Source organism: Hemicordylus capensis, chromosome 3 (assembly GCF_027244095.1).
Source record: "Hemicordylus capensis ecotype Gifberg chromosome 3, rHemCap1.1.pri, whole genome shotgun sequence".
Lineage (NCBI taxonomy): Eukaryota > Metazoa > Chordata > Lepidosauria > Squamata > Cordylidae > Hemicordylus > Hemicordylus capensis.
Genome location: NC_069659.1, coordinates 346,797,159 through 346,824,965, shown reverse-complemented (window position 1 = coordinate 346,824,965; position 27,807 = coordinate 346,797,159). Strand labels below are relative to the sequence as shown.

The 27,807-nt window shown below is 45.0% G+C and overlaps 1 protein-coding gene across 5 annotated transcripts in view; it reads left to right on the top strand.

The window, feature by feature from the left end:
• The window catches only part of KNG1 (kininogen 1), a 45,423-nt gene extending 22,865 nt beyond the window's left edge, over positions 1-22,558 (top strand). For 4 of the 5 annotated variants that reach the window (XM_053311503.1, XM_053311502.1, XM_053311500.1 and 1 more), the window contains exons 5-12: positions 4,445-4,617; positions 6,375-6,482; positions 10,321-10,402; positions 12,874-13,034; positions 14,382-14,489; positions 17,077-17,169; positions 19,361-19,411; positions 21,287-22,558. In XM_053311503.1, coding sequence (XP_053167478.1) covers positions 4,445-4,617; positions 6,375-6,482; positions 10,321-10,402; positions 12,874-13,034; positions 14,382-14,489; positions 17,077-17,169; positions 19,361-19,411; positions 21,287-21,781 — 1,271 coding nt within the window. In that variant the 3' untranslated portion in view covers positions 21,782-22,558. The remainder of the gene's footprint in view (positions 1-4,444; positions 4,618-6,374; positions 6,483-10,320; positions 10,403-12,873; positions 13,035-14,381; positions 14,490-17,076; positions 17,170-19,360; positions 19,412-21,286) is intronic. The other variant, XM_053311504.1, reaches the window with a different exon arrangement.
• The last annotated feature ends 5,249 nt before the right edge of the window (positions 22,559-27,807 follow it).

The window sequence follows — 27,807 nt, the reverse complement described above, 5'->3', positions numbered from 1 at the left end:
GCACAGAACAAACCACGATGAAACTGCCATTAAACTACCACCATAAAAATAAAAGAAAATGAGAGGAAACCGGTCATTAAAGACCTATTCGTATCTACAGGAACAGAAAGGGACATGGGGTTATTCAGGGGGCAATTACTCATTAATCCTTCCCCTGCCAGGATCAATAGAAGCAGTAAAATGGACTGAGCTTGTTTGGGTGATGTTTCTTTTAAGGTGCTAGGAAACTCTGCAGAATAATTGAGTAGACATTAGAGAAGGAGCTTGGCTATGGGGAAGAACATTGCTTGCTAATGTAGCACTACATGAAATGTGGTGTGTTCAAGGAGAGACTCCCGCAGGGCTCTAATGTGGGAGCACCATACTAACCACACTTATTCTGTGGTACAAATGGCCATAGATCAGATGTGGGAAATTAAAATTATTGAGGAGGAGCAGACTTTTTAAAATTAGATATACAGGAAATGTACATATTTACAAGGAAAGCTCTGAATTAATAAACAAAGAGTCCTAACTAAGCCCTTGTGCCCTTTCACGTGATAGGAGGGCTTACCTCCGGCATCCAGGCCCGACGTTTCTTCCATTGATCAGCAGACAGAAGCCCCTTTTCAAAGTCCTCCAGGGCTCTCAGTCTGTTGACTTTTAATTTAACTGAGGCCTCTATGGCTGCCTTCAGATGTCACAGGAAGCCTGAGGCAAAGTCACCATAAGTTGGCTCCCTGTGACGTCGAAATGATTGGAACCATGGTCCCGGGACCCAACCATGGTTCTGATTCCTCCCCCAAACCTCTGATTGAACCCTCGGTTGCAAATAGGTTACACTCATCTAACTAAGGGTCCAGAGGCTTCATTCACAAGAGCTGGTCTTGTGGTAGCAAGCATGAATTGCCCCCCTAGCTAAGCAGGGTCTACCCTAGTTACATTTGAATGGGAGACCACATGTGAGCACAAACAGATTGGATGTGGGGCCTAGTGCAACTGTCACAGAAACCACGCACATCAGACACCAAGCAGAACTGAACGGTTGCAATAAATTTTGGACAATTGATGCACTAAACGTGGAACTGCTACTGAGAATGCATAATTTCTCCTGTAGCAGCCCTGAAGGAAGTCTGTTATGCTGTATGTCAAAGTGCAGCCCAGATGACTGAGAACCATCACAGCTTGAAAGCATCTTGGTTAAGCTCTTCCATTTATAAGATAGATATACTACTATACTATATAGATATACTATTTACCACTACACCTGGTGGCGCAGTGGTAAAACTGCCGCCCTGTAACCAGAAGGTTACAAGTTCGATCCTGACCAGGGGCTCAAGGTTGACTCAGCCTTCCATCCTTCCGAGGTCAGTAAAATGAGTACCCAGAATGTTGGGGGCAATATGCTAAATCATTGTAAACCGCTTAGAGAGCTCCGGCTATAAAGCGGTATATAAATGTAAGTGCTATTGCTATTGCTAAGTGCTATAAGGCAATGATGACATCTAGCTGTCACTGATGATAAGCAAGAAGGGTGTGTATTCCACAGGAGATGTTTCAACTTGTGCCTGGAAGAAGCGCAACTCTAAAATTATATGCAGCTTCGGGAAATGGAGCGCCAATTCCAAGTCTGGGGAAAAAGTTTCTCACTGCATTTGAAGATAGATCAAACTATGAGCAACCTTTCCCTTGCCCCTCAAAATGCACGGAATGGGATTTATTGTGCAGGGTACCTTGCCAGTGGCCAGATCAATCCACATCACATTTTCTTTTAATTGGTTGGATTGATGAGTTGTGTATTGAACTACACTTGTAGTGTAGTGTCGGTTTCACAGCACCATCTGCTAACCATTTGCTGGCCTTCCGTGTTGAGAATCATCTCTTTCCTAACAACCTGACTTTTAAGATAGTCTGGCTCAGTGCGGAAGCAACCTGCCTAGACAGTAGGAGGCTGTTGGTTCAACTCCCCACTGGTGTGTTTCCCAGAATATGGGAAACTCCTATATCAGGCAGCAGTGATATAGGAAGGTGCTGAAAGGCATTATTCATTCATTCATTCATCAAACTTATATACAGCCCAAACTTTTGTCTCTGGGCGGTTAACATAAGACAATTAAGACATACATAAAAGTTAAAACAAATCAACAGTTTAAAATCAACCATAAAATTAAAACAGACAATTTTAAAAAGCTGAGAAAGCTTGGGCGAAAAGATGGGTTTTCAGGTGTCTTTTTTTTAATTTCCAGAGATGGGGAGGATCGTATCTCAGCAGGGAGCGCATTCCACAATCTCAGGGCAGCGACTGAGAAGGCCCGTCTCTGTGTAGCCACCAAATGAGTTGGTGGTAACTGGAGACGGACCTCCTCAGATGACCTCAGTGGGTGGTGGGGCTCGTAGTGAAGAAGGCGCTCTCTTAAATACCCAGGGCCTAAGCTGTTTAGAGCTTTATAACTAGCACTTTGTATTTTGTCCGGTAACCTATTGGCAGCCAGTGTAGCTCCATCAGTAAAGGAGTAACATGGTCTCTCCGAGATGACCCAGAGACCAACCTGGCTGCCGCATTCTGAACCAACTGAAGTTTCTGGACTACATACAAAGGCAGCCCCACGTAGAGCGCATTACAGAAGTCGAGTCTGCAGGCTAACAGATGTATCACTGTTTTGATCTCACACTGCATTGGAGAAGGCAATGGTAAACCACTCCTGTATTCTACCAAGTAAACCTCAGGGCTCTGTGGTTGCCAGGAGTCAACACGGACTCAATGGCACAACCTTTCTTTTCCTTTCCAAAAGAGGAGAGTCGTGGATGGCCAGCAGGTTCTGCTGCAAAACTGCACCATAGGGAGTGGGGACGGGTCATCTGGATGTGGAGTGGATAAGCAAAAAAACCCTTCCATTTCCAAACACAGTATTTAGTCCACCTGGAAGCACTTAGAGTATAGGGTTGTTGTTGTTGTTGTTTGTCGTCAATATTTCTGTACCATCTAACCCAGAGGCTCTAGATGGCTCACATGAATAAAAGCAATAAAAACAAGATAAATAAGCCAGTCCTGCCCATGACTTGCTGGCTGCCGGTGCTCTTGTACATGACTGCGAGTGACTCTGTGCAAGCCAGAGCTGCTGCTGCTGTCAGCGGCAAAAACATGCGCTCCCTGCTTGGATCAGTCCAGAGTCCATGTTGGCGGCAGCAGCAGCTTCTCCCTTGCGGGGTGGGGTGGGATGGGATGGAGGGAGAGAAGAGGGAAGAGAGGAGGACAGGCTGAGCAGGGGAGCAGCCGGGGTGACCTCTCACCTCCAGTTTCCACCCCTGAGCCCAGCATGGTACTGGGAAGAAGGAATCCTTGCCAAGGATGGAGTCCATTCCCTGGTTTGCATTGAGCCCTCCCCCCATGACCTCTCCTCGAAGGTGGCTACTTGATGGCTCAGAGTCCCAGCTCCCTTCCCCTCCATCAGCATCTGCATATGTAAAGCACTCACAATTGCAAATCACTCAGAGCAGACCACAGCTGTCAAACTCTCCCTCATTCGCCTTGGGGAAATGCAAATGAGAGTGTTGGAAAAAACCTGAATTACTGGCAATGGCCACCCCACACATCAAGAGAGAAGTGGCGGGGCATACCAGAAAGCTCAGGGGTTGGGTTTTTGTTTGTTTGTTTTTAAAACCAAAACAAAACAAAAAGCTGCCGCAAATAGAGGATTGTTTTACCCTGGACATAATTAGGTAGAATGCACAGCAGTAATTCAAGAAAAAGCAGAATTGAGTGTGAACTGGTCCCTGATAGCTTGCAGGAACTTCGGGATAAATGCAGATAATATGTGGACTCACATCCTCCATTCTGGAGGAGATGCGAGCTAAAAGCCATGTGTGTAGAGCTCCCAGGGGAGGGAGAAAAGGGGCAGAGGAAACTGAAGACCTACCTATGAGCTTTGCCAGGAGGCAAGAGAAATGTGACACTTCCCAGATGTTTAATGGTGGCTGCCGTTGAAGATGATAGTAGCTTTTTTTCACAGGGCTATTCAGGAACTTCCTCTGAACTATTGGACAGTGATTTATTTATAAAACAACTGCCATCCAGCTAACAACTTGCCATTTTTAAACAATGTTTTCTGTGATGCCCTTTATCACCGACTTCCCAGCTTGCACCATTTTGTAAACTTCTGGCTATTTACTACATCTACCACTATGAATATTTATCTACAGCTCTTCAACCAAAGTTCTCAAAGCCGTTTACACAGTAAATTTCATTTACAAAAAAGAATGTAATGACGGTTGGGTACTTCCCCATTGTAGGAAGTCTGCACTAAAGAATGCATGCAACTCTGTCTCCGTGAATTAATATTCTTCCTTTCTTTGTTTGATGATTATCTGGTTTGGGCATTGTGCAGTAAAGCTGAAATGGCATTGCTTCTTGAAAATGGAAAATCCTTCTTTTGCATTTTGTTTGTTTGTTTTGCTTGTTTTTCAGTTGTGAGGACAGTTATTCCAGTCCATGCCAGTTGCTTGGGTTGTTGGAAGCCCTTGAACACCAAAAGTTTGTCTTTGCTGCCCCTTGTGAGACATACCATACGGCAATTTAACCGTGATAGTGACCACCCCTTCCATTTTGAAGTAGGAAAAATAACAAGTGCCAAAAGTCAGGTCTGTATGTTGCAATAAGGAGGACCAAACTTGATTTTATGGAAGGTGGTTCTTGGGATATGTTTACAATCAGGGTTACAATAGGCAGGTGTCCTAAAAAGCAGGGAATGGGGTGGGAAGCAAGCCACATTTGACACTTCAAAATTTATAACTTATAAATGACATATAGCCATTCATACCGCCCAGAGACAAAAGTTTGGAGCGGTGTACAAATTTGATTAATCAAATAATTTGATAATTTGATTAATCAAATAATCAAATAATTTGAATGAATGAATGAATCAATCAATAGCATATATATGCCATTCTGACATACTGTGCAGTGTCACAGATCCAAGAGGGATCTGTGCTTGCTGCTTTGAGGCCATCACCAGCCCATCAGTGCTGCTAGTGATTTATTTATTTGATTGATTGATTGATTGATATCTATACCACCCTTCCAAAAATGGCTCAGGGCAGTTTACACAGAGAAATAATAAATAAATAAGATGGACCCCTGTCCCCAAAGGGTTCACAATCTAAAAAGAAACATCAGTTAGACACCAGCAACAGTCACTGGAAGTACTGTGCTGGGGGTGGATAGGGCCAGTTACTCTCCCCCTGCTCAATAAAGAGAATCACCATGTTAAAAGGTGCCTCTTTGCCAAGTTGGCAGGGTCTTTTCCATGCCACCGATGCATTGTGTCATCACAGCAGCGACCTACTTCCATTGGGAGTAGGTTGCAGCTAGGGATGTGCACGGAACTAGGCGAGGGTGGTTTGATGGCGGGGTGTGTGTGCTGCTTTAAGAGCGGGGGAGGGTGCGCTTACCCCTCCCTCCGCTCTTCCACCACCAGTGCTCCTTGTTCCAAAGTTAATCGGGGAGGCAGCATACCTCCCTGCCGCCCTATTGCCCCATTGACCAGATAGAACTGGAAGTATCTGATGCGCCTAAGCACATCGGCACATTGGATACTTCTGGTTATATCCAGTCAACAGGGGCAACGGGGCAGCAGGGAGGTACGCTGCCTCCCCGATTAACTTTGGAACAAGGAGCACTGGCGGGGGAAGAGCGGAGGGAGGGGTAAGCACACCCTCACCGCTCTTAAAGCAGCACACACACCCCGCCATCGAACCGGCCGCCTTTCGAACCCGTTCGGAGGCCCATAAAGAGCCTCCGAACCAGTTCTGTGCACATCCCTAGTTGCAGCTATGATGATGCAATACTAATACTACTACCACGAATATTGATATACCGCTCTTCAACCAAAGTTCTCAAAGCGGTTTACATAGAAAAATAAACAATACATAAATATGATAGTCGCCTGTCCCCAGAGGGCTCACAAGCTAAAAAGAAACATAAGGTAGATACCAGCAACAGCCACTGGAGGGATGCTGTGCTGGGGTTGGATAGGGCCAGTTGCTCTCCCCCTGCTCAGTAAAGAGAATCACCACTTTAAAGGGTGTCTCTTTGCTCAGTTAGCAGGGAGCTATGCCACTAATATATTAGTGGCATGGAGGAGCCCCATCATCACTAGCAGTGCTGACAGGATGCTGTGGAAGCAGTGAGTGCAGTCTGTGAAGATCTCTCTTGGATCCGCAGCTCGCTGCTTAATACATCAGTCCGTAAGCCAGACAACATTCAGAGACCAATTCTGATGGTGACAGTGCAATCTTATTTCATCTGGTTTGGTCCCTGAACCACCACCCCCCACCCCCCGCCCACAACCAGATACCTTAGTGAACCATTTACAACCTCTCCTAAATATTTCTTCCAGGTGGTAGCTGGATGGAACTATAATTATAAGTATTTGGTAAAAGAGACCAACTGCTCCAAGGAGGCATTCCCGGATCTGACGCCAGAATGCAAGCCCATTGCTGGCGGCGTAAGTGACCAACTTTCTACATACTACCATCCTGGAATACAGAAGGGTCCAGCTGTGTGGTGTTGGTGTTGGGGGAAGACCCTCCAATATTAGCCTCAGCAAACACCCACCCATTCACCTATATGGGGTATACATTATACAAACTAAGTAGACATACATCAAAACGATTGCAGTAGCTACTGTTTGCATATTTGCTCTTTCTCTCTGGCACAGAAGAGGCAGATGTGGACTTAGGCCCAAGAAATATAGACTGCATGCAAGCATAGCTTTTAAAGCAGGACTGAGCTCAGCTTTCCTCAGCCTTTGCAGTGCATCCTTCATGTCGCAAGCATGAATTGACCCCTTTGCTAAGCAGGCTCTGCCCCAGTTTGCAACTGAATGGGAGACTGTCAGTTATTCCCCTGAGGGGATGGGGCCAATCTGGGAAGAGCACCTGCATGCTTGCATGTAGGAGGTTCCAAGTTGGCTTCTACCCCTAGTGAACCCTCGCATCATGCCAGACACTTCTTTTAAAAAATGGACCAGATCTGCAAGCTGAGACTCTTCCGGATTGAAATTTTTTCCAGCTTCAGCACAAATCCCAACAGGAGATATTCAGATGATTTTCAAGGTTTTTGCATAAGTTCTTAGCACCATCTGCTGACAATCCATGAAAACGCCATGCTTTTTCAGTACTACTGATATTGTAAGCTGTGTTCTCTCTAACAGGGAATCCCAGATGTTGTTGACTATGACTCCCATAATCCCCAAGCAAAGGCTATTGCAGGTGGGGATGCTGGGAATTGTAGTCAACAACATCTGGGAATCCCTGTTAGAGGGAACACTGATTATAAGGTGAACAGAGAGTCAGCTATTTCATGGATTGTCAGCAGATGGCGCTAAAAAACTTATGCAATGGCTTTGAACATCATTCAGGTGCCTCATTACATCTCCTGTTGTAATTTGAGCCAAACTTGGAATAAATTGCTGTCCAAAAGAGCCTCAGGCAACAGAAGGCAACAGCCTGGGTTCTCCACTTTCCAGTCTAGGGGGATACATCCTCCTCTTCCTCCTCTTCACCTCTCTTTTCCTTTTCTGAAGCTCTGGAGTGGAGAGAGATGAGATATTCTATCCCTTCCACTCCAGAGCATCAAAGGATATATGCACCATAAATTAAGTTACATCTCTCTCAAACCGATTTCAACTCACTTAATAGATATTGTCTGCCTCCATACTAAAGCAGTTTGCTTTAGTATAGAGGAGAGCTGGTCTTGTGGTAGCAAGCGTGTCTTGTCCCCTTAGCTAAGAAGGGTCCACCCTGGTTGCATATGAAAGGGAGACTAGAAGTGTGAGCACTGTAAGATATTCCCCTCAGGGGATGAAGCCGCTCTGGGAAGAGCAGAAGGTTCCACGTTCCCTCCCTGGCAGCATCTCCAAAATAGGGCTGAGAGAGACTCCTGCCTGCAACCTTGGAGAAGCTGCTGCCAGTCTGTGAAGACAATACTGAGCAAGATGGACCTATGGTCTGACTCAGTATGTGGCAGCTTCCTATGTTCCCATGCTTATTAGTGATGGATTTAAAATATGGCTTTATATGCTTTGCTATACCAGGCCTAACTCCAGAAAGACTCCTGCTTATACAGCACTTGTAATTCAGAAAGGCTTTTGTTACCGTTATTGTGTTTGATGGCGATGGGGCCGTAGCTCAGTGACAGAGCATCTGCTTTGCATATGCAGTCCCAGTTCCATCCCTGGCATCTCCAGGTAAGGCTGGGAAAGACCCCTGCCTGAAACCTTAGAAAAACTACGGGGAAAGGAAAGGAAAACCTGCTGTCAGTCTAAAAAGCTGCTGTCAGTCTGTAGACAATACTGAGCTAGATGGACTAACCATCTGACTCAGTATGAGCAGCGTCCTAAGTGCCCATGACATCAGAACAACCCTGTGAGGTATCCCCATTTTACAGTTGAGAAAAACTGAGGCTGAGAGGAAGAGTGTGACTGGACCAAGGCTACAGAACAATCTCAAGGGCAGAAGTAGGACCTGACCTCTGCCTGTTGGACTTCATTTTCTCCAGGGAGCTCTTGGTGTGCAGCCAAAAGCATTTCAGGAAAACAGCAGTCTGACAAGTTCTCTTTTTCCTCTTGGCAAAGCAAGCTGCACTGGCACAGTCACCAAAAGACATACAAAGATTAAGACAGCAGGCAGTTTAACCTCAGGCAGAGATTTCTGCAAAAAAGAAGTTGCAAAATGATCCTCTACAGTATCTGCATTGCAGTCTGGAGGAAGAGGGCTTCAAGATTATATATATTTATCACATCTCTCTCTCTCTCTCTCTCTCTCTCTCTCTCTCTCTCACACACACACACACACACACACACACACACACACTCCAGACTGAGTGGAATTGGCCAGCTCCTGCATTGTGGAAGGAAATTTTCTGCATTAGGAGAACAGCTGACTCTGTTTGTTCTTGCCTTGCACGTCTCTGCCTTCTCCTTCTTCCTCCTACTGTATTTCCAGACAGGGACAGATTAAAGTAGATAGGAACAGCAGTATTGTTTGGTGCAGTGACCAGCAGCAGCTTTTCAGGAGTGGTGTTCCAGCAAGTGCCTGGCTGCTGGGGTGGGTGGAGCGGAGATTAGTTCTGGCATCTGTGGAGGGGGCAGTTCCCGGGGAAGCAGCTGCTGCTCCCCCTGCAGGAGGCAGGAGGGTCCTGGTCCTGGTCCTGGTCCTTTGCCATCGCTTTCTGTGCCACCACTGCCTCTTCTTCCTCCACTGCTGCCTCCTCCATCTTCTTTGCCTCTTTGCTTAAAATACAGTGGGGTTGACAGAGCTGATGCCGATGAACCTGCCTACTGAACCTGTCGGACTGCTGTCCTTTTTCTGCTTTGTGGCACTGCCCTTTGGATGTGTTTTGACAAGAATGCTGGCCTACCTTGCAAGGTTGTTGTAAGGCTCACTAAAACAATGTACATAAAGCATTGCGGTTTGAACATTCTAAATTGCTATTGGAAATGCAAAGTATTTGAGGCGGCCCCTAAGCCTCACACCAGCACACCATGCCAAGAAGGAGCTACCTTTCGGAGGAGCAGTGCTCCCAGACTTGCATATGCAAAGGAAATTTAGACAAAGGAGAACTCTGAGGAACAAAGCAATGGGCGACATCTGGAAGGAACTGGGTCTAACATATTAATTTCTTGACCTATATCCAGACTAGTGTTGTACTAGCATAACACAGAACTGGTTCTGCGCTCCCCCCCCCTCCCCCTGCTCTCCCGTCCATCTTCAGATGTTCAGGTGAGGGGCCTCTCTGCACTCAGCAAGACTGCAGAGAAGCAGGGGAGCTGGCTGGGTGGGCTTGACAGAAGGGCAGCCCGTAAGGCCAATCGGGCTGGAGTGAGGGAGGAGCTTCCTCTCTGAACCTCGGTTTCATCTGTCTGAAACTGCAGTGCCAGCATTTCGATGTAACGGCACCACAGAACCAGAGTAGAAAGAACACAAACTCAGGGTGGAGTTTGGGGAGGGAAACTGCGGGTCCCTTCTCCCCTTCTACTCTGGTTTTGTCCATTTGGACGTGCAGATTGGAAAACTGGAGGTGAATGGACCTCCAGTTTCCCAGTACGTCCGAATTCAGCTATTGTTTAACCTTAACCACTACCACCACCATCTTCTCCGCCACCTCCTCCTCCTCCTTTTCCTTCTCTTTCTCCATCTACTCTTCCTGCTTCAGAATATTTATATACTGCTTTTCAACACAAAAAGGGTTCTCAAAGAGGCTTACTTAGCAAAACTAAAAAGCAGATGGTTCCCTGTCTCAAAGGGGCTCTCACAAATTTTTCTCGTTTTATTTTCTTTCAGCGTATAGGTGAATGTGAAGTCATGGCCTATGTGAACATTTCAAACATCCTTGTATATGCCAGACAGAAGTGCAAACTCCAAGGTTTGTCACTGCTACTTCCTTGACTTGCAAATGCTGAGAATTTCAGAATGCTCCCAAAGGCTATCTATCTATCTATCTATTTGATTTTTATACCGCCCTTCCAAGCTGGTTCAGGGTGGTTTAAAATTAAAAAAACAGAAATCATTAAAAACAATTAAAACAGAAATACAAATAAAAACACCAATTTAAAAACACCTTAAAAAACAATTAAACTATCAAAACAATTAAAACCCTGAAAACCAGGTTTACATTAAAACAATTAAAACTAATTAAAAACCCTGAAAGGCCAGGCCAAACAGATGGGTTTTAAGGGCTCTCTTGAAGGTCAGTAAAGAATTAAGATTACGAATTTCTGCTGGGAGTGCATTCCACAGCCCAGGAGCAGCCACAGAGAAGGCCCACCTCTGAGTCGCCACCAAACGAACCGGTGGTAACTGGAGATGGACCTCCCCAGATGACCTTAACGTGCGGTGGGGAATCATATAAAAGAAGACGCTCTCTAAGATATCTCGGATATCTTTAACTTTAATCTGTTCTGTTGGTGTGATGTTCTTTTTTCATCACCTCAGGTCAAGGATCCCCAGCCTTGGATTCCCCAGATGCATCCTGGCCTCTGGCAATCCCACAATGCATTGGAGGACTCCCCCAGGAGATGGGTGCCCTAAGTGCCCATCTCTGTGTGCAGCTGGGCTGGAAGCAGCCCAAGCTCGCACACGAGCAGGTAGCCCGGGTCAAGGGAGTACTTGCATCCTTAACCTTTGGCTAAAATTCAGGCTAGAAAGCTGGGCTAGGCAGCAGGGCAGCGCTGGAATCAGGCCCAATCCCAGCAGTTCTCATGTGCAGTCTAACCCAAGCTGGGCTTCCCTAGCCTGGGTTAGGCTGCGCGGTGAGAACAGCCTCCTTATAAGCCAAAAGACAAGCAAGGAATTGTGACACCTAGTGACAGCATTAGAAAACACAGCATTAATCCTTATTGGCCACCAAAAGACAAGCAAGGAATAGCGACACCTAGTGACAGCATTAGAAAATACAGTGTTAATCCTTATTGGCCACCAAAAGACAAGCAAAGAATAGCAACAGCTAGTGACAGCATTACAGAAAATAATTTCAGACTACCAAGGAGGAAGAGAGATACCAGAGATTTGGGGCGGGGGTGGGGGGGCTACTAAAACTACTACTATTATTTACTGTATATGCTGCTTTTCAACAAGTTCCCAAAGAAATTTACATAGAAAAATAAAGAATAAATAAATAAGATGGTTCCCTGTCCCCAAAGGGCTGGTAATCTAAAAAAGAAACATAAGATAAACACCAACAGCCACTGGAGGATTGCTGTTCCAGGGCTGGATAGGGCCAGTTGCTCTGCTGCTGCTAAATATAAGAGAATCACCAATTTAAAAGGTGTTGTTGTTTTTGCTCAGTTAGTAGGAGTTGTGAGCGGGAGGGGGGGAGTCCCAGATTTTAAAAGCCCCGGATTAGCTACTGCTTCAAAAATTATCTATGGTAGAACAGGATAAACTGTTCGAGTATTGTGGGCCCAGATTATGAGTAGCATACACATAAACAGGCCTCCACTGAATGAAGATAATATTTGATATAATACAATGATAAACATTTCATAGTTCTGCTGTATTGTATTGGTATTTGTTTTCATTACCTGCTTTTGTATTACAAGCCATTTAGAGGTTTTTTTAAAAAACAGAAAGGCATGGTTACATGCACATCATAAATGCATTCTCAATAACAGAAAACCATAAAAACATAATAACAGCCCTTGCTGGATCAGGCTCAAGGCCTGTTTCACACAGTGGCCCACCACTGGTCCCAGTACAGATCCCTGGGGGACCCCACTTCTTACTTCCCTCCATTTAGAAAACCATCCATTTATTCCTACCTTCTGTTTCCTGTCCTTCAACCAGTTATCAATTCTCACATGAACCTGTCCCCTTATCTCATGGCTGCTAAGTTTGCTTAAGAGCCTTGAGCCTTGTCAAAAGCATTTCTTTTAAACAAACAAACAAAAAACATTCAAACGCTTTTTGAAAGACCAAGTATACTGTGTCAACTGGATCGCTTTATCCACATGCCTGTTGACACTCTCAAAGAACTCCAAAAGATTGGTGAGGCAAAATTTACCTTTGAAAAAGCCATGCTAGTTCTCCTTCAGCGAGGCCTATTCTTCTATATGTTTAACAATTTAATCTTTGCTTTCCATCAGTTTACCCAGAACAGACATTGAACTAAGCGACCTGTAATTTCCTGGACCCTATAGAACCAATAGACCTTTAGAGATCCTCCAAAAGAGATCCCAAGACAAGAGATCCCCAAACTGCTATATAATAAAAAATCTCACTCTCATGGCTTAATGTAAGCAAAAATTACATAGCGAAGAAGATCCATGTGATGAAAGTAATGTGTGAACTATAAAGCTCAGGTCCTTTGATTTTACTTAAAATCTGTTTTGGTTTCAGAAGTTCATCCTCCTGATTTATGTCTTGGTTGTGAGGTAAAAATTTCAACTCACGATCAAGAAATGATGGAGATGCTGGAGGAGGCTCTCAAGAAGTATAACTCGGCAAATGATGATCACCTCTTATATACAATTGATGAGATAATAAGTGCTACATCCCAGGTCTGAATTCTACTGCTACTGTCTTGTTTTGAATGTAGTTCAGAAACTTCACTTAGTTCAAAATGCGGCAGACAGATTGGTCTCCAGAGAGACAATATCATGCCTGTTCTTAAACACGCTGGCTGCCAGTATGTTTCCAGGCAAAATATAATGCATTGGTTATCACCTTTAAAGCCCTAAATGCCTTAGGCCTGGGTTACCTGAGAGAAGGCCTTTCCCCATAAGAGCCCCACCGCTCATTAAAGTGGCAACTTGGGACTGGGCTTTCTCAATTGTTGCCTCTAGTAGGCTGTGGAATGCACACTCCATGTGGGTATAAGTTGCTGGGTGTGGCGGCAGGCTTGGGCAGTGATCTTTATTACAAAAAGAGGAGGGGTGACCAGCATGTTCCTGGGTTCATCTGTGAAATGTAGTAGGGCGTGTGCATTGTTCAGAGTTAAGTGGAACCTGTTACAATTAAACCAGTTGCGTTCCCCAGCAGTGTTACACTAGCACAAACATCCTTGCACATGCACATCAAGGAACACAACCTGCGCTGAGCAACCTCTTCGTCTGTGTACATCGCAGGGCTTTGACACAAGAGTGAAATAGTTCAACTTCAAGGTTTTGCACATTCACGTGATTTTCCTGCGCATGCGCAACTGTGTTGCACAAGCACTTTGTTGATCTGGAGGCCCCCTTCTGTATGAACTGACCCATTTGTCAAGATCATGGAAGGTCATTTGATCATTTGCATGTCCAAGTGCATGATCCTCTGTCCTGCAAGGTATGGAGGGGGGGGTGCATGATTGGGCCCTTCTCATCACCAGCAACCAGGTTGTGGAAGTCATTGCCCAGAGTTTTGGTAGAAGGTGAAGTTTTGTTTGAGGACACTTCCTATGGTGTTGTCTGACTTTTGTTTTTGATGGTTCTGGTCTTTGTCAGTTAAGAACATGAGAACAGCCCGGCTGGATCAGGCCCAAGAAGGCCCATCTAGTCCAGGATCCTGCTTCACACAGTGGCCTACCAGATGCCGCTGGAAGCCTACAGGCAAGAGTGGAGGGCATTTCTTCTCTCCTGCTGTTACTCCCCTGTAACTGGTACTCAGAGGCATCCTGCCTTTGAGGCTGGAGGCAGCCTATAGCCCTCCAACTAGTAGCCGATGATAGACCAGTTATTTAGACTATATTGCAATAGTAACTGTTTTGATGCTTGGTTTGCTTTATGGTAATTGGCTTAATTATTTTATGAGTCATATGATTATTAGCCACTTTGAGAGCTTCTGTGGTAGAAGATGAATGGTAAAAAACTTTTTATAAATAAATTACGTGTTTTTTTGTTTTTGTTTTTTTTTTGCTGGCATTTTAGATTGTGGCTGGAGTAATCTACCGAGTAGCCTTCAAAATCCGTGCAACAAATTGCTCTAAAGCTGAAGTCCAGGAACTGAATGAAAACTGTGTTGCTGTGACTAATGCTGTAAGTAACTAGGAGCAGTTTTGAAAGTATTTATTTTCAAATGGGCTACTATAAACCTGTAAACTGGGTTATTGGAGAAAACTTTGCAATTCTATGTGAATATTCATATTCTTACTTTTTGAGAATTTCATTACCCATTAAGCTTTGATCTGAGGAGTATGGTTAAAAAAAAAGCCCCTGGCTTAAATCCAATTTATGTCTTCTTTGTACTATTTATTTGATTGAAGTTCATGAAACCACCTAATGGCACAGCGGAGAAGCAACCTGCCTAGAGAGCAGGAGGCTGTTGGCTCGAATCCCTGCTGATATGTTTCCCAGAAAATGGGAAACTCCTATATTGGGCAGCAGCAATATAGGAAGGTGCTGAAAGGCATCATCTCATACTGTGAGGGGGAAGGCAATGGTAAACCATTCCTGTATTCTACCAAGAAAACCACATGGCTCTCTGGTCGCCAGGAGTCAACACCGACTCGATGGCACAGCCTCAACATTTGTTAGCTTAATTTGAGTTTCCTGCTTTCACTTGACTTCATTTTTTCTTCACAAACCCCTCCCCTATAAAATAATAAACTGACGTTTGCCTCACTTCTGCCCACTGTGTAGATAGGTAAATTAAGGGCTATCATATGTCTTCATTTTCCTTGGTGATGTCCTTATTTTCATGAAAAGAGGAATGTCCTTGAGGAAAAGCAATCCAACTGGGATTTGACTGCCCCCATTTTTGAGCTGCCTGGAAGACCTGACCCACTGTGGGCCATTGGCCAGGTCTCTTGTTCCCCACAGAGGGCAGGGCTACCAATCCAAGAAAGAAAGCTGGCAAGTAGACCTGCCTGCCTTTGCACCCGTAACCAGCACTACCCTGGCACAGGGGACCAAGTCTACTGATCACGTGTACATTGTAAAACCTTTGGGGACAGGAAGCCATTTCAATTTAATTAATTAATTTATATCTATGTAAACAGCTTTGGGAACTTTTGTTGAAAAGCAGTAGGGGTGTGTACGAAACGATTTTTTGTGATTCGATTTGTACCCGAATCGAAACACCCCCGTTTTGATTTGTGTCCAAATCTGACCCATCCAAATCAGCCCAGATTCGATTTGGATCCAAAAGTATCCAAATCCGAATCAATTTGGATCAGAAAAATGGGTCATGGGGTCAAAAGAGTGGGGGTGGGGTGGTAGTGCCTAATGGGTGGAGGCTACCACCCCGATTTCCGGGGGGAAATGGGCAAAGGGTTGATTAAAAAAAAAATTTTGAAGTCTGTGTCTTTAAGGGGTTTTTTTGTGGGGTTTTTTTGCTATTAGCAGTAGCAAATGAGAGTGGATTCATGGTTTCTCATTGAAAATCTCATATGCAACCAGAGAATCTACACTCAGGACACTTTCAAAACAACAGAACCCAGTACACCATGGGTTATCAAGCCATGGGGGTGGTTGGCACCCTATGTTCACTATGCCACCACTCTCTCTGAGCCACCCAAGTGCCCCACATGTGCAATTCTGGGGCTGCTGAAACCTCCATTCTTCACTATGGGGGAAAAGAGTAAACTTCACTTCAAAAATCAAATAATATTGAGCCCTTTGCCCAATGACTCTGAAACCTAGGTGGCAGCAGGCACCTATTGGGGCACTACCACCCAACCCACTCTTCCCCCTCCAAAATAACATCAACATCACACACCTACAACATCTACAGAGCTTTGCAAAGAACAAGTTTTGGTCACGCACATTCACATCCCCCCTAGAAATGCAATTTATCCACACACAAGAGTGTGAAACAACAACTAACAACAAACACCACACATAACTTTTTAAATTCAATTGCTGAAACCCCAAAGCCCATGCTCCCCTGCTGCCACCCCAGACCCTCGCGCTCCCCTGCTGCCACCCCAGACCCTCGCGCTGCACTCCCCAACCCCAGACCCCGCGCTCCCCTGCTGGCCAATCTGCAGGCTGGAAGTCCTGGAAATTCAAACAGATGTCAAAACTCAAAATGGAGACTGAAGGAGAAAGATTTTTTGTGATTGCAAAATGGAGTTCCAAACCAGCCGAAACAACAAAACATTTTGTATCCGAAACAGGGACGTTTTGTTTTGGCTACAAAATTTTCTGTTTTAAGCATTGGGTGTTTTGTTTTGGCCACAAAACAGCCGAAACGGCCTGTTTTGTGCACGAAACGCACATCCCTAAACAGCAGTATATAAATATTTAGTCATGTGCAGAAAGCCCTGAATAGATCTGCCTCCGGTGACCAGGTCTATTGAATGGGTGGGCTAGACTGCCTCCCCAACCAAAACAAAGGTAGACCTGGCTGTCCAGCGCTCCAGAGGCCAGGTCTGCGGCCACCAACACCATTACCACCACCACCTCAAATCAGTTGGTAGACCTGGCTTCCTTTCTTCCTTGGGGGGAAAAAGACAATGGGAAGGGTGTCCCTAAGTTTTCAGTTTGAAAATATGGTAGCCCTAGGAACATTCCACAAATATTCAAGGCAGAGTTCCAAATATAATACATTACATGCCACATTTTGTCTGTATATGATGACTGATAAAACCTGAATCTGTGCTTGATTTTGTTCCCATGACAGAAACAACTGGACTGCAAGGCTTCACTTTATGCGATACCCTGGTTGAGTAAATTCTATCCCCAAGTAACATGCATTTACCAACAAACTACTACGGTATGAACTCTAAAAGCATTTCCCTACTTCCAACCTGTCTGGGGCATTATTAGCAAGGTATAATTGGAAAAGGATCAGTCCATTCCCCAAGGGACTTCTTCCCATCTTCTTCCCATGTGCTGTTTTCTCAATGAAAATTGCCCCTCAATTCTAAGTGTTTCAGTTGAGGAAAACTTACAGGCACAGCCTGCATGCCCATAACATTTCCCCAATGGAGCAAGTGGCTTTGTTAGATCAAATTTCATCTCAGCACCATCTCAGGATTGTTTTTAATGAAAGGCGGTATATAAATTTAACAAAAAATAAAATAAAATAACAATAAATAGTCACAAAACAGATTAGGGGTCATAAGTAATACAACTACTATTGACCAAAAAAGAGAGAGGGCAAGAGAGTCAATCACAAACCTTCATCTTCTTGTTCACTTTGGTCCATATTCTTTCATATGTCCTGTCCATAGCCCTTATAGGGCCAGGTTGGATGAGAACCACCTGGCATAAGCGTTAAGGTCTGGGATACACTGAGAGTGCACTTACCCTGACGTCCTCCGAGGATGGCCCAGCACACTGTCAGAGTGCTGGGTGATGTTCATATTGATTGCCCCTCTACACATGCAGAGGGCTGGTTCAGATGAATCCATCCCATGAGATTAAATGGCATCCAACAGCATGTTGGGAGTTCTTCTGCAGCATCAGGGCAGACACACTCTCAGCCCAGTCCTGTTCTGATCACGAGTTGCAGCCAGCATTCATCTGAATTGACCCGCAAAACAGTTATTAAGAGAAAGTGAATTTGTTATGAACTAACTTGCCCATCAAATGGTTCCTCTACAAGCATCGTCTACACTGTGAGCTTACACAGGCCTGTGGTGATTTGAAGCTACTTTAATCAATAGCTGCCCTGAAGCATCTCTGCTGAAGAAAAGGTTTAGGAATCTCTGCAGGCATTCCGGGAAGCCATAGCTGTATCAGTCAGATTAACACTTTTCTGAGGAGAGGCAAATGTTCCCTGTAAACAGCAAACATGTGGCTGTGTTGCATATTCATTGGCCACAAGAATCCCAGCATCTTAAACTACAAAGGGCTCTTCCCCTGGGGAAATGCTATTCTGTATAGTCAAACTTTCTGGAAAATACATGACGTGCTCACAGAATTTTGTTATTCTGAATACCATCCTTCTTCAAGAACTCTTTGTATCCAAAGGATCTCAAACTTGGATCGCTAGATGTTATTGGATTACAACTCCCATCATCCCCCATCACAATGGCCTTGTAGCTAAGGGTGATGGGAGTTGTTGTCCAACATCTGGCAATCCATGTTTGATAACCCCTGTGGTAATTTGAAATGATTTGATAATCTTGTACCCTGTACATCTGCAACAGACATTGGTGGCTGTTCGTTGTTGCCCATTTGTTGTTGTCCTACTAAAATTCAGCAGAGAATGAAATGTGTGTGTGTGTGTGGAGATGGATATCCATGTTAACTTTAGATTTCATTACCGTGTTCTGCTTGGGGCCAGTTGAATAATTACCTCTAAAAGCAGGGGGAGGGGAGATTCATACACTGATTTATTCTGGGGCTCCGTGTGTGTGTTTTCCCCTCTTGGGAGTGATACTTCAACTGGTCCCAAGCAATCAGAAACCTTGAGCTTGACTGATAGCTGCTCTGGCCAATCAAAGAGAGGAGAGCTGGTCTTGTGGTAGCAAGCATGACGTGTCCCCTTAGCTAAGCAGGGTCCACCCTGGTTGCATATGAATGGGAGACTTGATGTGTGAGCACTGCAAGATATTCCCCTCAGGGGATGAAGCCGCTCTGGGAAGAGCAGAAGGTTTCAAGTTCCCTCCCTGGCTTCTCCAAGATAGAGCTGAGAGAGATTCCTGCCTGTAACCTTGGAGAAGCCGCTGCCAGTCTGTGAAGACAATACTGAGTTAGATAGACCAATGGTCTGCCTCTGTATATGGCAGCTTCCTTATGTTCCTAATATAAATAAAGTGGAATGGAGGCACCTGCCTTCACATCTGGGCTCTCCCCTGCTCCCCTAGCCCCGGTGGCCACCAGCGACCACTGGTTTCCTGTAGCCTTCACAGCTCAGATGAAGATCCTGACTGTCCCCACCCCCCAATAAGGCCCCACCCCCCAATATCATTAGCTCAATGTATCTGAGACACCTTCTTTCCTGCATGCCATCACAGAATGCCAGATCCAGAGGAAACCAGCTCTTGAGGATATCATCCATGCATCAGGTGCAGACAGCAAAAGAAGTATTGGGGGGGGGGGATATTCTTTGGCAGCTCTGGAAATGCCTCTCCCCAGACAAGTGCTATTCATTGCAAGATCCGGGAGTCAGCAGTGGTTCCCATCATCTCGAAATGTGACTCCCTAGCTGATTGTTTCTTAGGTCTGTGTGTGAAGCTTTGGCCAAAGCCAAATGCTCCACTGTCTCCTCCTGGTGCCATGTGGAGGTGGCCCCTCCCACCACGCAGTACTGACCTTTGCCCAGCACCAATGGCACTCTTGTTAAAGGAAAACAGCCCTTTTGAGCCCCATCTTGGAAGGCACACGAGGAATGCCATCTTGGAAGCCATCTTGGAAAACCATCTTGGAAAGCACGCAAGGAATGCTGGGAAGGGTAGTCCTTCCCAGAGCTTTCCCATAGAGCTCAGTGGGGAAAGTGCTGTTAAGGGCTACACTTCTTGGTGCTCCATGCATGCCTCTCCAGACACCACTGTGGCTCAACAGGGCTCTGTTTCTCTAAAAGGGTCCCCTCATCAGGAAAAGTGCAGCACAATGTGGAGTCAATACAGTAAATAGCTCTTAAAATGAAGAGTTTTAACTCTTTTGGTGCCAAAGTGGCTCCCACTTGATATGTAGTGAAGATCACTGCCCTAGACACTCTGGGCTACAAACCTTTTTCAGTTGGCACAGCGGGGAAATGACTTGATTAGCAAGCCAGAGGTTGCCGGTTCGAATCCCCACTGGTATGTTTCCCAGACTATGGGAAACACCTATATTGGGCAGCAGCAATACAGGAAGATGTTGAAAGGCATCATCTCATACTGCGTGGGAGGAGGCAATGGTAAACCCCTCCTGTACTCTACCAAAAACAACCACAGGGTTCGGTGGTCACCAGGGAGTTATTTGCACATGGCTTCATGCTGCTGGTTAAATGTTGAGCGAAGCCACTTCGAATTACACTCGGGGCATTGAGGGGAGCAGCCCCTCCCCTCTGCTCTCAGTTTTTGTTTTTGCAAGTTCACATGGCATGCCTCCATATTGTCCTTCTAGCCAATGGGGTGGGGGATGGGGAGAGAGATTACTAAAGAGCTATATCTGCATTTCTAAAGAAAGTATCCCTATTTACTCCGGCATTTTCAGAAAAATTAGCTTAAAATCAGCATTTTTAAAACCCAGAAATAACTCAAGCTAGAATTTGCAAGAGAGAGTCCGATTTGTGTGTGGAGTGGGTCCAAGGGTCTCGAAGGGACTTCAGGGTAGGTTGGCTGGTGTGTGAATGCACACACTCTCTTCTGAAGGAGATTCGGGGTAGAAGCCCTGTGTGTAAAGCCTCCAGGAGTCGACACTGACTCAATGGCACACTTTACCTTTACCAGCAAAACGATCAGGGCTTCCCTCAAATCATCCTGGGAACTGAAGCTTGATATGTGTACTGAGAGTTCTCTGTTAGAGATCCCAAGCTCCCCTCCCGGCATTACAGTTAAAAGATTTTCCTGCTGAGAGGAAATTGCCTTTAAACCAGTTTGAAACAAGTTTGTAATGCAGCTATGCCCTCAAAGACATGAACAATTGTTGGAAGATTCTTTATCTGGGCTGCCTGTGAGAATTTGGACTAGGTCTGATGGGTGAGCTCAGAGTTCAGTGAATGACATCCAGACTAAATTATGCAATAGCACTACCCAGGAGTTACTTTAAAGAACTACTTAATTGCCATAGGACTACTCAGGAGTAATTTAGTCTAGATGTCAGTTAGTATTTTTAGATTTCACTCCCACAGTAATAGTTATTTTATGTGGGATTTTGCATGCCATGGCTCTGCCTGATCTCTCAGGATGGGCTGGACTAGAAACTGAAGTAACTAAATACATTATAATGGCTTTCAGGTGTATAGAAGACCTCCCGGTTTTACTCCTTTCCGAAGTGCTCGTCTGGCAACCAATCATGAAAATGCCGATGGACTAGGTCATCTCCATGGTCACGGCCACGGCCACGACCATGGCCACGGCCACGACCATGGCCACCACGGCCATGAATATGGACATCAAAACCCAAAAGATAGGCCTTCTGAGGAATTTTCTGAAGATTTAAAAAATCAAGAAGATCCCTCCCTCAGATCAGCTACTGAAATCACAGTGACGCCATTAACTATAGGCCATCCAATAACACACCCAACAAGAAACCCAAATGAAGAAATTGCTGGTACCCCTGATCCCCTGTTACAAAAAGGTAGCACTTGGGATTCTCTATTTGAATCACAGCCAGATCTGCCAGAACCAATTCTTTCCAAGTGCCCAGGAAAACCATGGAAACCTGAACAAACACCCACGGCATCTCCACCGGACTCTGATGAATTCCGTATTGAAGATGCTTTACCCTGAGCAGCTTCATCCAGCAGAATCTGAAGATTTTGAGCTTTTAGGTGATTTGCATTAATTCAAAACCATTTTATTACTTCTTCTGCGTCTCATAAAAAATTGCAGCAGTGGTGGTAAAAAAACCTCTTGAAACTCTGTCTCAGGCTGTGTACAAACATAACGTTAGGAATTGGAGCAGATTATTCTTCTGCAGGGTGAACCCAGGTTTCCTCTTGTTTATGCAGTGTAATCAACAGACATGCAAGCCAAGAAGTCAAATACAGTTTAGTCAGCACTCCTGCCTCTCCCCTCCATGCTTCAGGCAGGTTGTCTATTTATTTATTTTTCTTCTTTTAATGTGCAGCATGTACAATTGTAAACAAAACACATTCAATGATTTTTTTAAAAAAAGGAAAAATATTTTTTTAAAAAACAAAACAACCTATGAAACTGCTGTAGGCATGAAGATAGGTTTGTGATAACACAGGTACTAGCCAATCAGCAACATGCACAAGTGGCTTCTGCTGCAAATTTACAGAGCTGGTTTTCCCTGAGCTCAGCCCTATAGAGAAACTTGTTCATTTGAACAGGACACAGTGAGTGTGCTCCCAGAATGACCTCACCACTCATATAATATTATGTTTGTATGCAGCCTTGGTTAGGCACTAATTTTGAAAGAGAGTCTCAAGTGTGATTAAATTTCCTGTGCCTGTTCCCCCACCCCACCCCGAGACATCAGAAGTAATGTCATTGCAGCCAATATTGTTATAGTAGCATTAAAAGATTAAAAACAAAAACAAAGTGAAGTCTGCTCTGTTCCTATAATGCAACAAATAGAGTGGGTTTGCTGATTTATCTTCCTTGGTTGTGGCAAATAAGAACCACTACTGTATACAGTACCAGGTATACTTAACTAGAAAAACAACAGGAAGGCCTTTGAAAACTCAGCCAAAGACCATTAGGGGCACCCCAAATGTCTGGGGCATAAATTCAAGCAAGACCTGAACATGAGTTTCTGACACTGCAAAAGTGACAGGGGCCCTCTCCAAAGGAAGGCACCCTACCCTTGTGCCCCACACTGTGCAGGGGCGTCATTAAAGGGTGGCCCCCTATGAATGGCTCAGAGTCCCAAATCCACCAACAACCTTCCACCTCCATGACCTCTTCTAGAAAGGGCGTTTAGCAGTGGAGGCACCTGCACAGAGTCGGGGAGTGGGGAGAGCTCCTGGCCTCACCTAGCTCTCTTTGCTGCCTCCACCTTCACAGGTGCCCTATTCTAATATTAGAGACTTTTAAAAACATACATTATTCTTGGGGGGTATGATCAAATTTAATTGACAGAAGGGGGGATGTGGGGCCCAGATCTTTTAAGGACCTAGGAATGCCCTTGCCCCCCAGTCACTGACATATTGAAAATTTATGCATTACCTGGCTATAAAATCCATGGGGTCATTCTGTCCTAGACTAGCCTTTCTTTTCTTTTCGGTTTCATACTATGGTCCATGATCCTGCCACCTGTTGTTCCTATTTTGAACTTCACTTCTTTTTTCTTTCCGTGTGAAATCTTTTTTCTTATTGGTCTAGCTGAGATTCTTGGACTTTCTCATTTCCCATCCATTATCCCACTTTTCCCCATTAATTATCCAGGCTTCCTTATGCATTTGCACCATTTTACTCATCTGTGGCTAGAGCTCTGTGGTTGCCAGGAGTCGACACCGACTCAACAGCACAACTTTACCACTAAGCTTTTGTGGACTAGAGCCAATTCATAAGGTACAGGAGGAAGCATCAGCCTAAGGCAGGCCTGCTCAACTTCAGGCCTCCTCCTCCTCCAGATGTTGGCCTACAACTCCCATAATCCCTGGCTATTGGCCACTGTGACTGGGGATTATGGGAGTTGTGGTCCAAAAACAGCTGGTGGGCCTAAATTGAGCAGGCCTAGCCTGAGGGCTGAACTAGATGTTACACTCACTCCTAAGCGCCCCCCCCTCCTTTTAACAAGTGGTTTCAGGAATAGACAAGATAAGATGATAAGCAACAGGATAACGGGTTCTTTTATTCCTGTCTCCACCCTCTACTTCTCTACTCCAATTGATCCTCTAGCCACCTTCCTGGTGAGTGGGTTCTGAGAGTGTGTTTGCAAAGAGGTGTTTGAAGTTTGCAAGCTGCAATGAAATTGCAGGGAATGAAGTTACAGGGGGACTTAGTGGGCAGGGGAATGGCTGTGGACATCCCTTTCCTCCCCAGCCACTTCTCTGTTACAAATCTCTTCCCACCACCAAGCTGCTTTTCCTTAAAGTGGGCCACTGGAGATTTGCATCACATATTTGTGTGTAACGGGTGGCTTCACCCTAAGAGACACTAGCGATAAGAAGAGGCCTGCTGGATCAGACCAAGGGTCCATCTGGGTGCTTTCCAGATTAGCCGCTTAAAAGCGGCTAAATGCCTCGTTCAGGCAAATCGCAGTCAAAACATAAAACCTGCAGGGGGAGCAGTCTCACGAAAACTAACAACCTGGAAAAACAACACCTTTTTTATGCCGGATAAAAGACATCATAGTACTAAATCGCAGTGATTAAATTCGAAGCAAGGCATTCGACATATGAACGGCACCCTGCAGTTGGCATTGGGACTGCGGTGTCACAACACAGGAAGTGTGGAAGCACATTTCAGAGATACATCCTGACCCAGTTTTAGAGACTAATCTGGAAAGCGCCCTGGACCATTATCCCTTTGCCCCACAGTTGCGAATCAGATGCATCCATGGAGACCATAGTGTCATTTGGAGCTGCCTCTGCTGCTGTCCTTTTGCCACTGATATTCAGCAGCACAAGATCTCTAAATACAGATTCCACATAAACCTTCTTCAGACGTCGTCATATGAAAACCTGCAACTATTTTCAGCTGCTTTTTTAAAGAAGACTCTCAAAAATTTGTGATTTGGAAGGCTTGAAGAAACCAACATGAGAACCCTTCCAAATAATGGTTTAGTTCAGATATAACACTAAACCATGGTTTATGAGAGCTGCAAGCTCATGCATGTCCCTCTTCCCATGTGCCTGGCAGAAGGCTGAAAGCTTTTTCATTCACTTTTGAACAAAGCAATCAGCTGTGGTGGCAAAGCGGGGAAGCAGCTTGCCTAGAGTGTAAGAGGCTGGTCGTCCAAATCCCCGCTGGTGTGCTTCCCACACTGTGCCTAGTAAATATATCTGTAGTCACCTATATTGGGCAGCAGCTATATAGGAAGGTGCTGAAAGGCATCATCTCATACTGCGGGGGAGGAGGCACTGGTCAACCACTCCTGTATTCTACCAAGATAATCACATGGAATGTGATCGCTAGGAGTTGACACCAACTCAACGGCACAATCTTTCCTTTCCCTTGAACAAAGCACAGTACCCAATTACGTCCAAACTTGAGGAACGATGATTTGTTCTAATTGTGCGTGGTGAAAACACAGCAGGATCAGACCTGGGAAATGGAAATGTTTAAAGTCACAGGAACCTTGAAAAGCCTTAATTGCACTTTGTCCACACTAGACAGGATTGAGGTGCAACTGCATTTTATTACGCCCCCAAGCCAAATTTTCACAAACCAGGCCTGCAAAAACAAAGGAAGGAAATGCAGAAAGCACCGCAAATCCATGATTAGAAAAGGATACCATGTGGATGCTCCATTAAATGTGAGTAAACAAGGGGCAGGAATTCCAGAGAAAACTGTTAGGGTAAAAGTAGTACTTGGTTGCAGAAACTTTGTCACTTTCCTGCAGGTCCAGAACAGGCTTCATCTATTAACTGCTTCAACAAGTTGGCGCTTCTTCAGTTTGGCCATTAGATGGCAGTTTATTCTGATCTTATTCTGAACCCATTCTAGAATCTCCTTTCTGGTCCTCCCATTATCATTCAGTCCTCCTGTTTGTGCTAACTTGCAGAAAAGGGTTTAGGCAGATAATGCATTGCAGCCACACCTCCGCTCTGCCCAAAGCTGCTGCTAGCTTAGGCTGTTAAAGAGAGTTGGCCCCCTTATCAGTGACAGACTGGACTATTCTCATGCTTAAAAGAGCCAAAATCTCACCCTCAACAAACAACACTTGAGCTAGCTTAAAAAACAACCACCACTACCCCATACACAGATGGAAAACTGGGCACAGAAAAATGGCACACCCTCTCTACTGCCAGACATTTTATGACGTTAAAACCTGACAAAGGTCGTGTACAAGCAGAATTGCCTTCTGTGCATCTGCAGAGTCAGGGATATGATCTGAAGCTGGAGCTCAATTTCTAGATCCTCCAAGCAAACAATGGCCTCTGGATCAAGGGAGAACAGATTCCAGTTTTTGTTTAAAAGAACATGGGGGAGGGGGCAGAAAGGTGGATCATACAGGAGACTCAGAACTGCCCCCACCTCTTAATATATGTCTCATTTTCTCCATTAATTACACTAAAATATCCTCAGAAGCCATCATAAAACATATAGAACATGGAGTTCTCAAAGATAGGTCCTCAGATGTTGTTGGACTGCCACTCCCATCATCCACAGCTGTTGTCCATTGTGTCTCTGGATAACGGGAGTTGTAGTCCAACAATATCTGGGGACCCAACTTTGAGAACCCCTGATACACAGAGATACACACCTTTCTCCTGTACTGCTTATCCCACACTTGAGGGGAGCATTGTGAAGGCCACTTAACCCCAAATCATTTGTTATATTTTTCTTCCACTCTTCTTCCAGGTTCAGGGCAGCATACATGGTCCTCCCCCGCCTGCCCCCATTTTATCTTCTGAACAACCCTGTGGGGAACATCAGGCTGAGAAACGGTGACACTCCAAAGTTATTCCATGAGCTCAGCTGGGCGGGGATCTGAATTCTGGTTTCCCTGGCCCTAGTTGACACTGTAAGCACCAGCTTTAGTTACCCCTTATTTCTCCTTCATGGATCCCATCACACTCATGATTGAGGAGATAAAAGGCTGCACTTTTCCCACCCTTTCAATTGAAGTGGAAATGAGGCATTCATTGTTCCAGTTTAATTAATGCAGAGCACAGAAGGTAAGGTTTCTCCACCTACTGCTCAATAAAGGAAACAGTTCCTCTGAATTACCAAGCAATAATTCTAATAGCTATTGAACAGGCTTTCTGATTGCATACACCTCACTTCTGAAACAAAACACATTTGATGCATCTAAACCGCTCATAGAAAGCAACCCAGTGCCAAAATATTCACAACATTCTTAGACCTAGCATCCCAGAGACAGATTTCTTTTGCGAGAAGCTGTTAAAAACAACTACAGACACCCTCACCCCTCCTCAAAAGTGAGTCACTTGCTGATTGTTTGAGTTACTACGGGAGCCCAAAGAAAACTTCTCTGCTGTCAAAGACAATCCCGGTCTGGAGAAGAAAATGTGTGGGTACTGCAGAAAAATGAGACAGTGAGCTGACAAGGCCATTCAGTGGAATAGAGGGCACTTTTTTTGGCTCACTCAGCTCACAGAGGACATTTTATAAAAATCTATTTGGGTTACTGTGTAAGAACTTTTGAGAAACACACAGAGCAGTCTGCATTGATGCTGAATGCTGGGGAAGACCTTCAGGCTTTCTAACTTTATAGAGCTTTTCTTCCATGACAGCTAAGTTATCCCTGCTAACGGAGCAGACACCTTTTAAAGTGGTGATTCTCTTCTCTTTAGCAGGGGGAGAGCAACTGGCCCTATCCAGCCCCAGCATAGCATCCCTCCAGTGGCTGTTGCTGGTATCTGCCTTATATTTCTTTCCGATTGTGAGCCCTTTGGGGACAGGGGACCATTTTATTTATGTCGTTTTCTTTGTAAAGCACTTTGTGAACTTGGGCTGAAGAGCGATATATAAATATTCATCTTCGTCTTCATCGTAGCAGCAGCAGATAAATCCTCCTATCCGGAAGAAAAAGCAAAAAAAAAATAGGAGCTCAGCTTGAGCAAAAGTTCAGTCACTGAACATCCTATATAATAAAAGGCTAAGTGAGTGGCCGTGGCTTTGGAACGTTGGGGATCTGCGTCCCTGCCTCCCTGGGC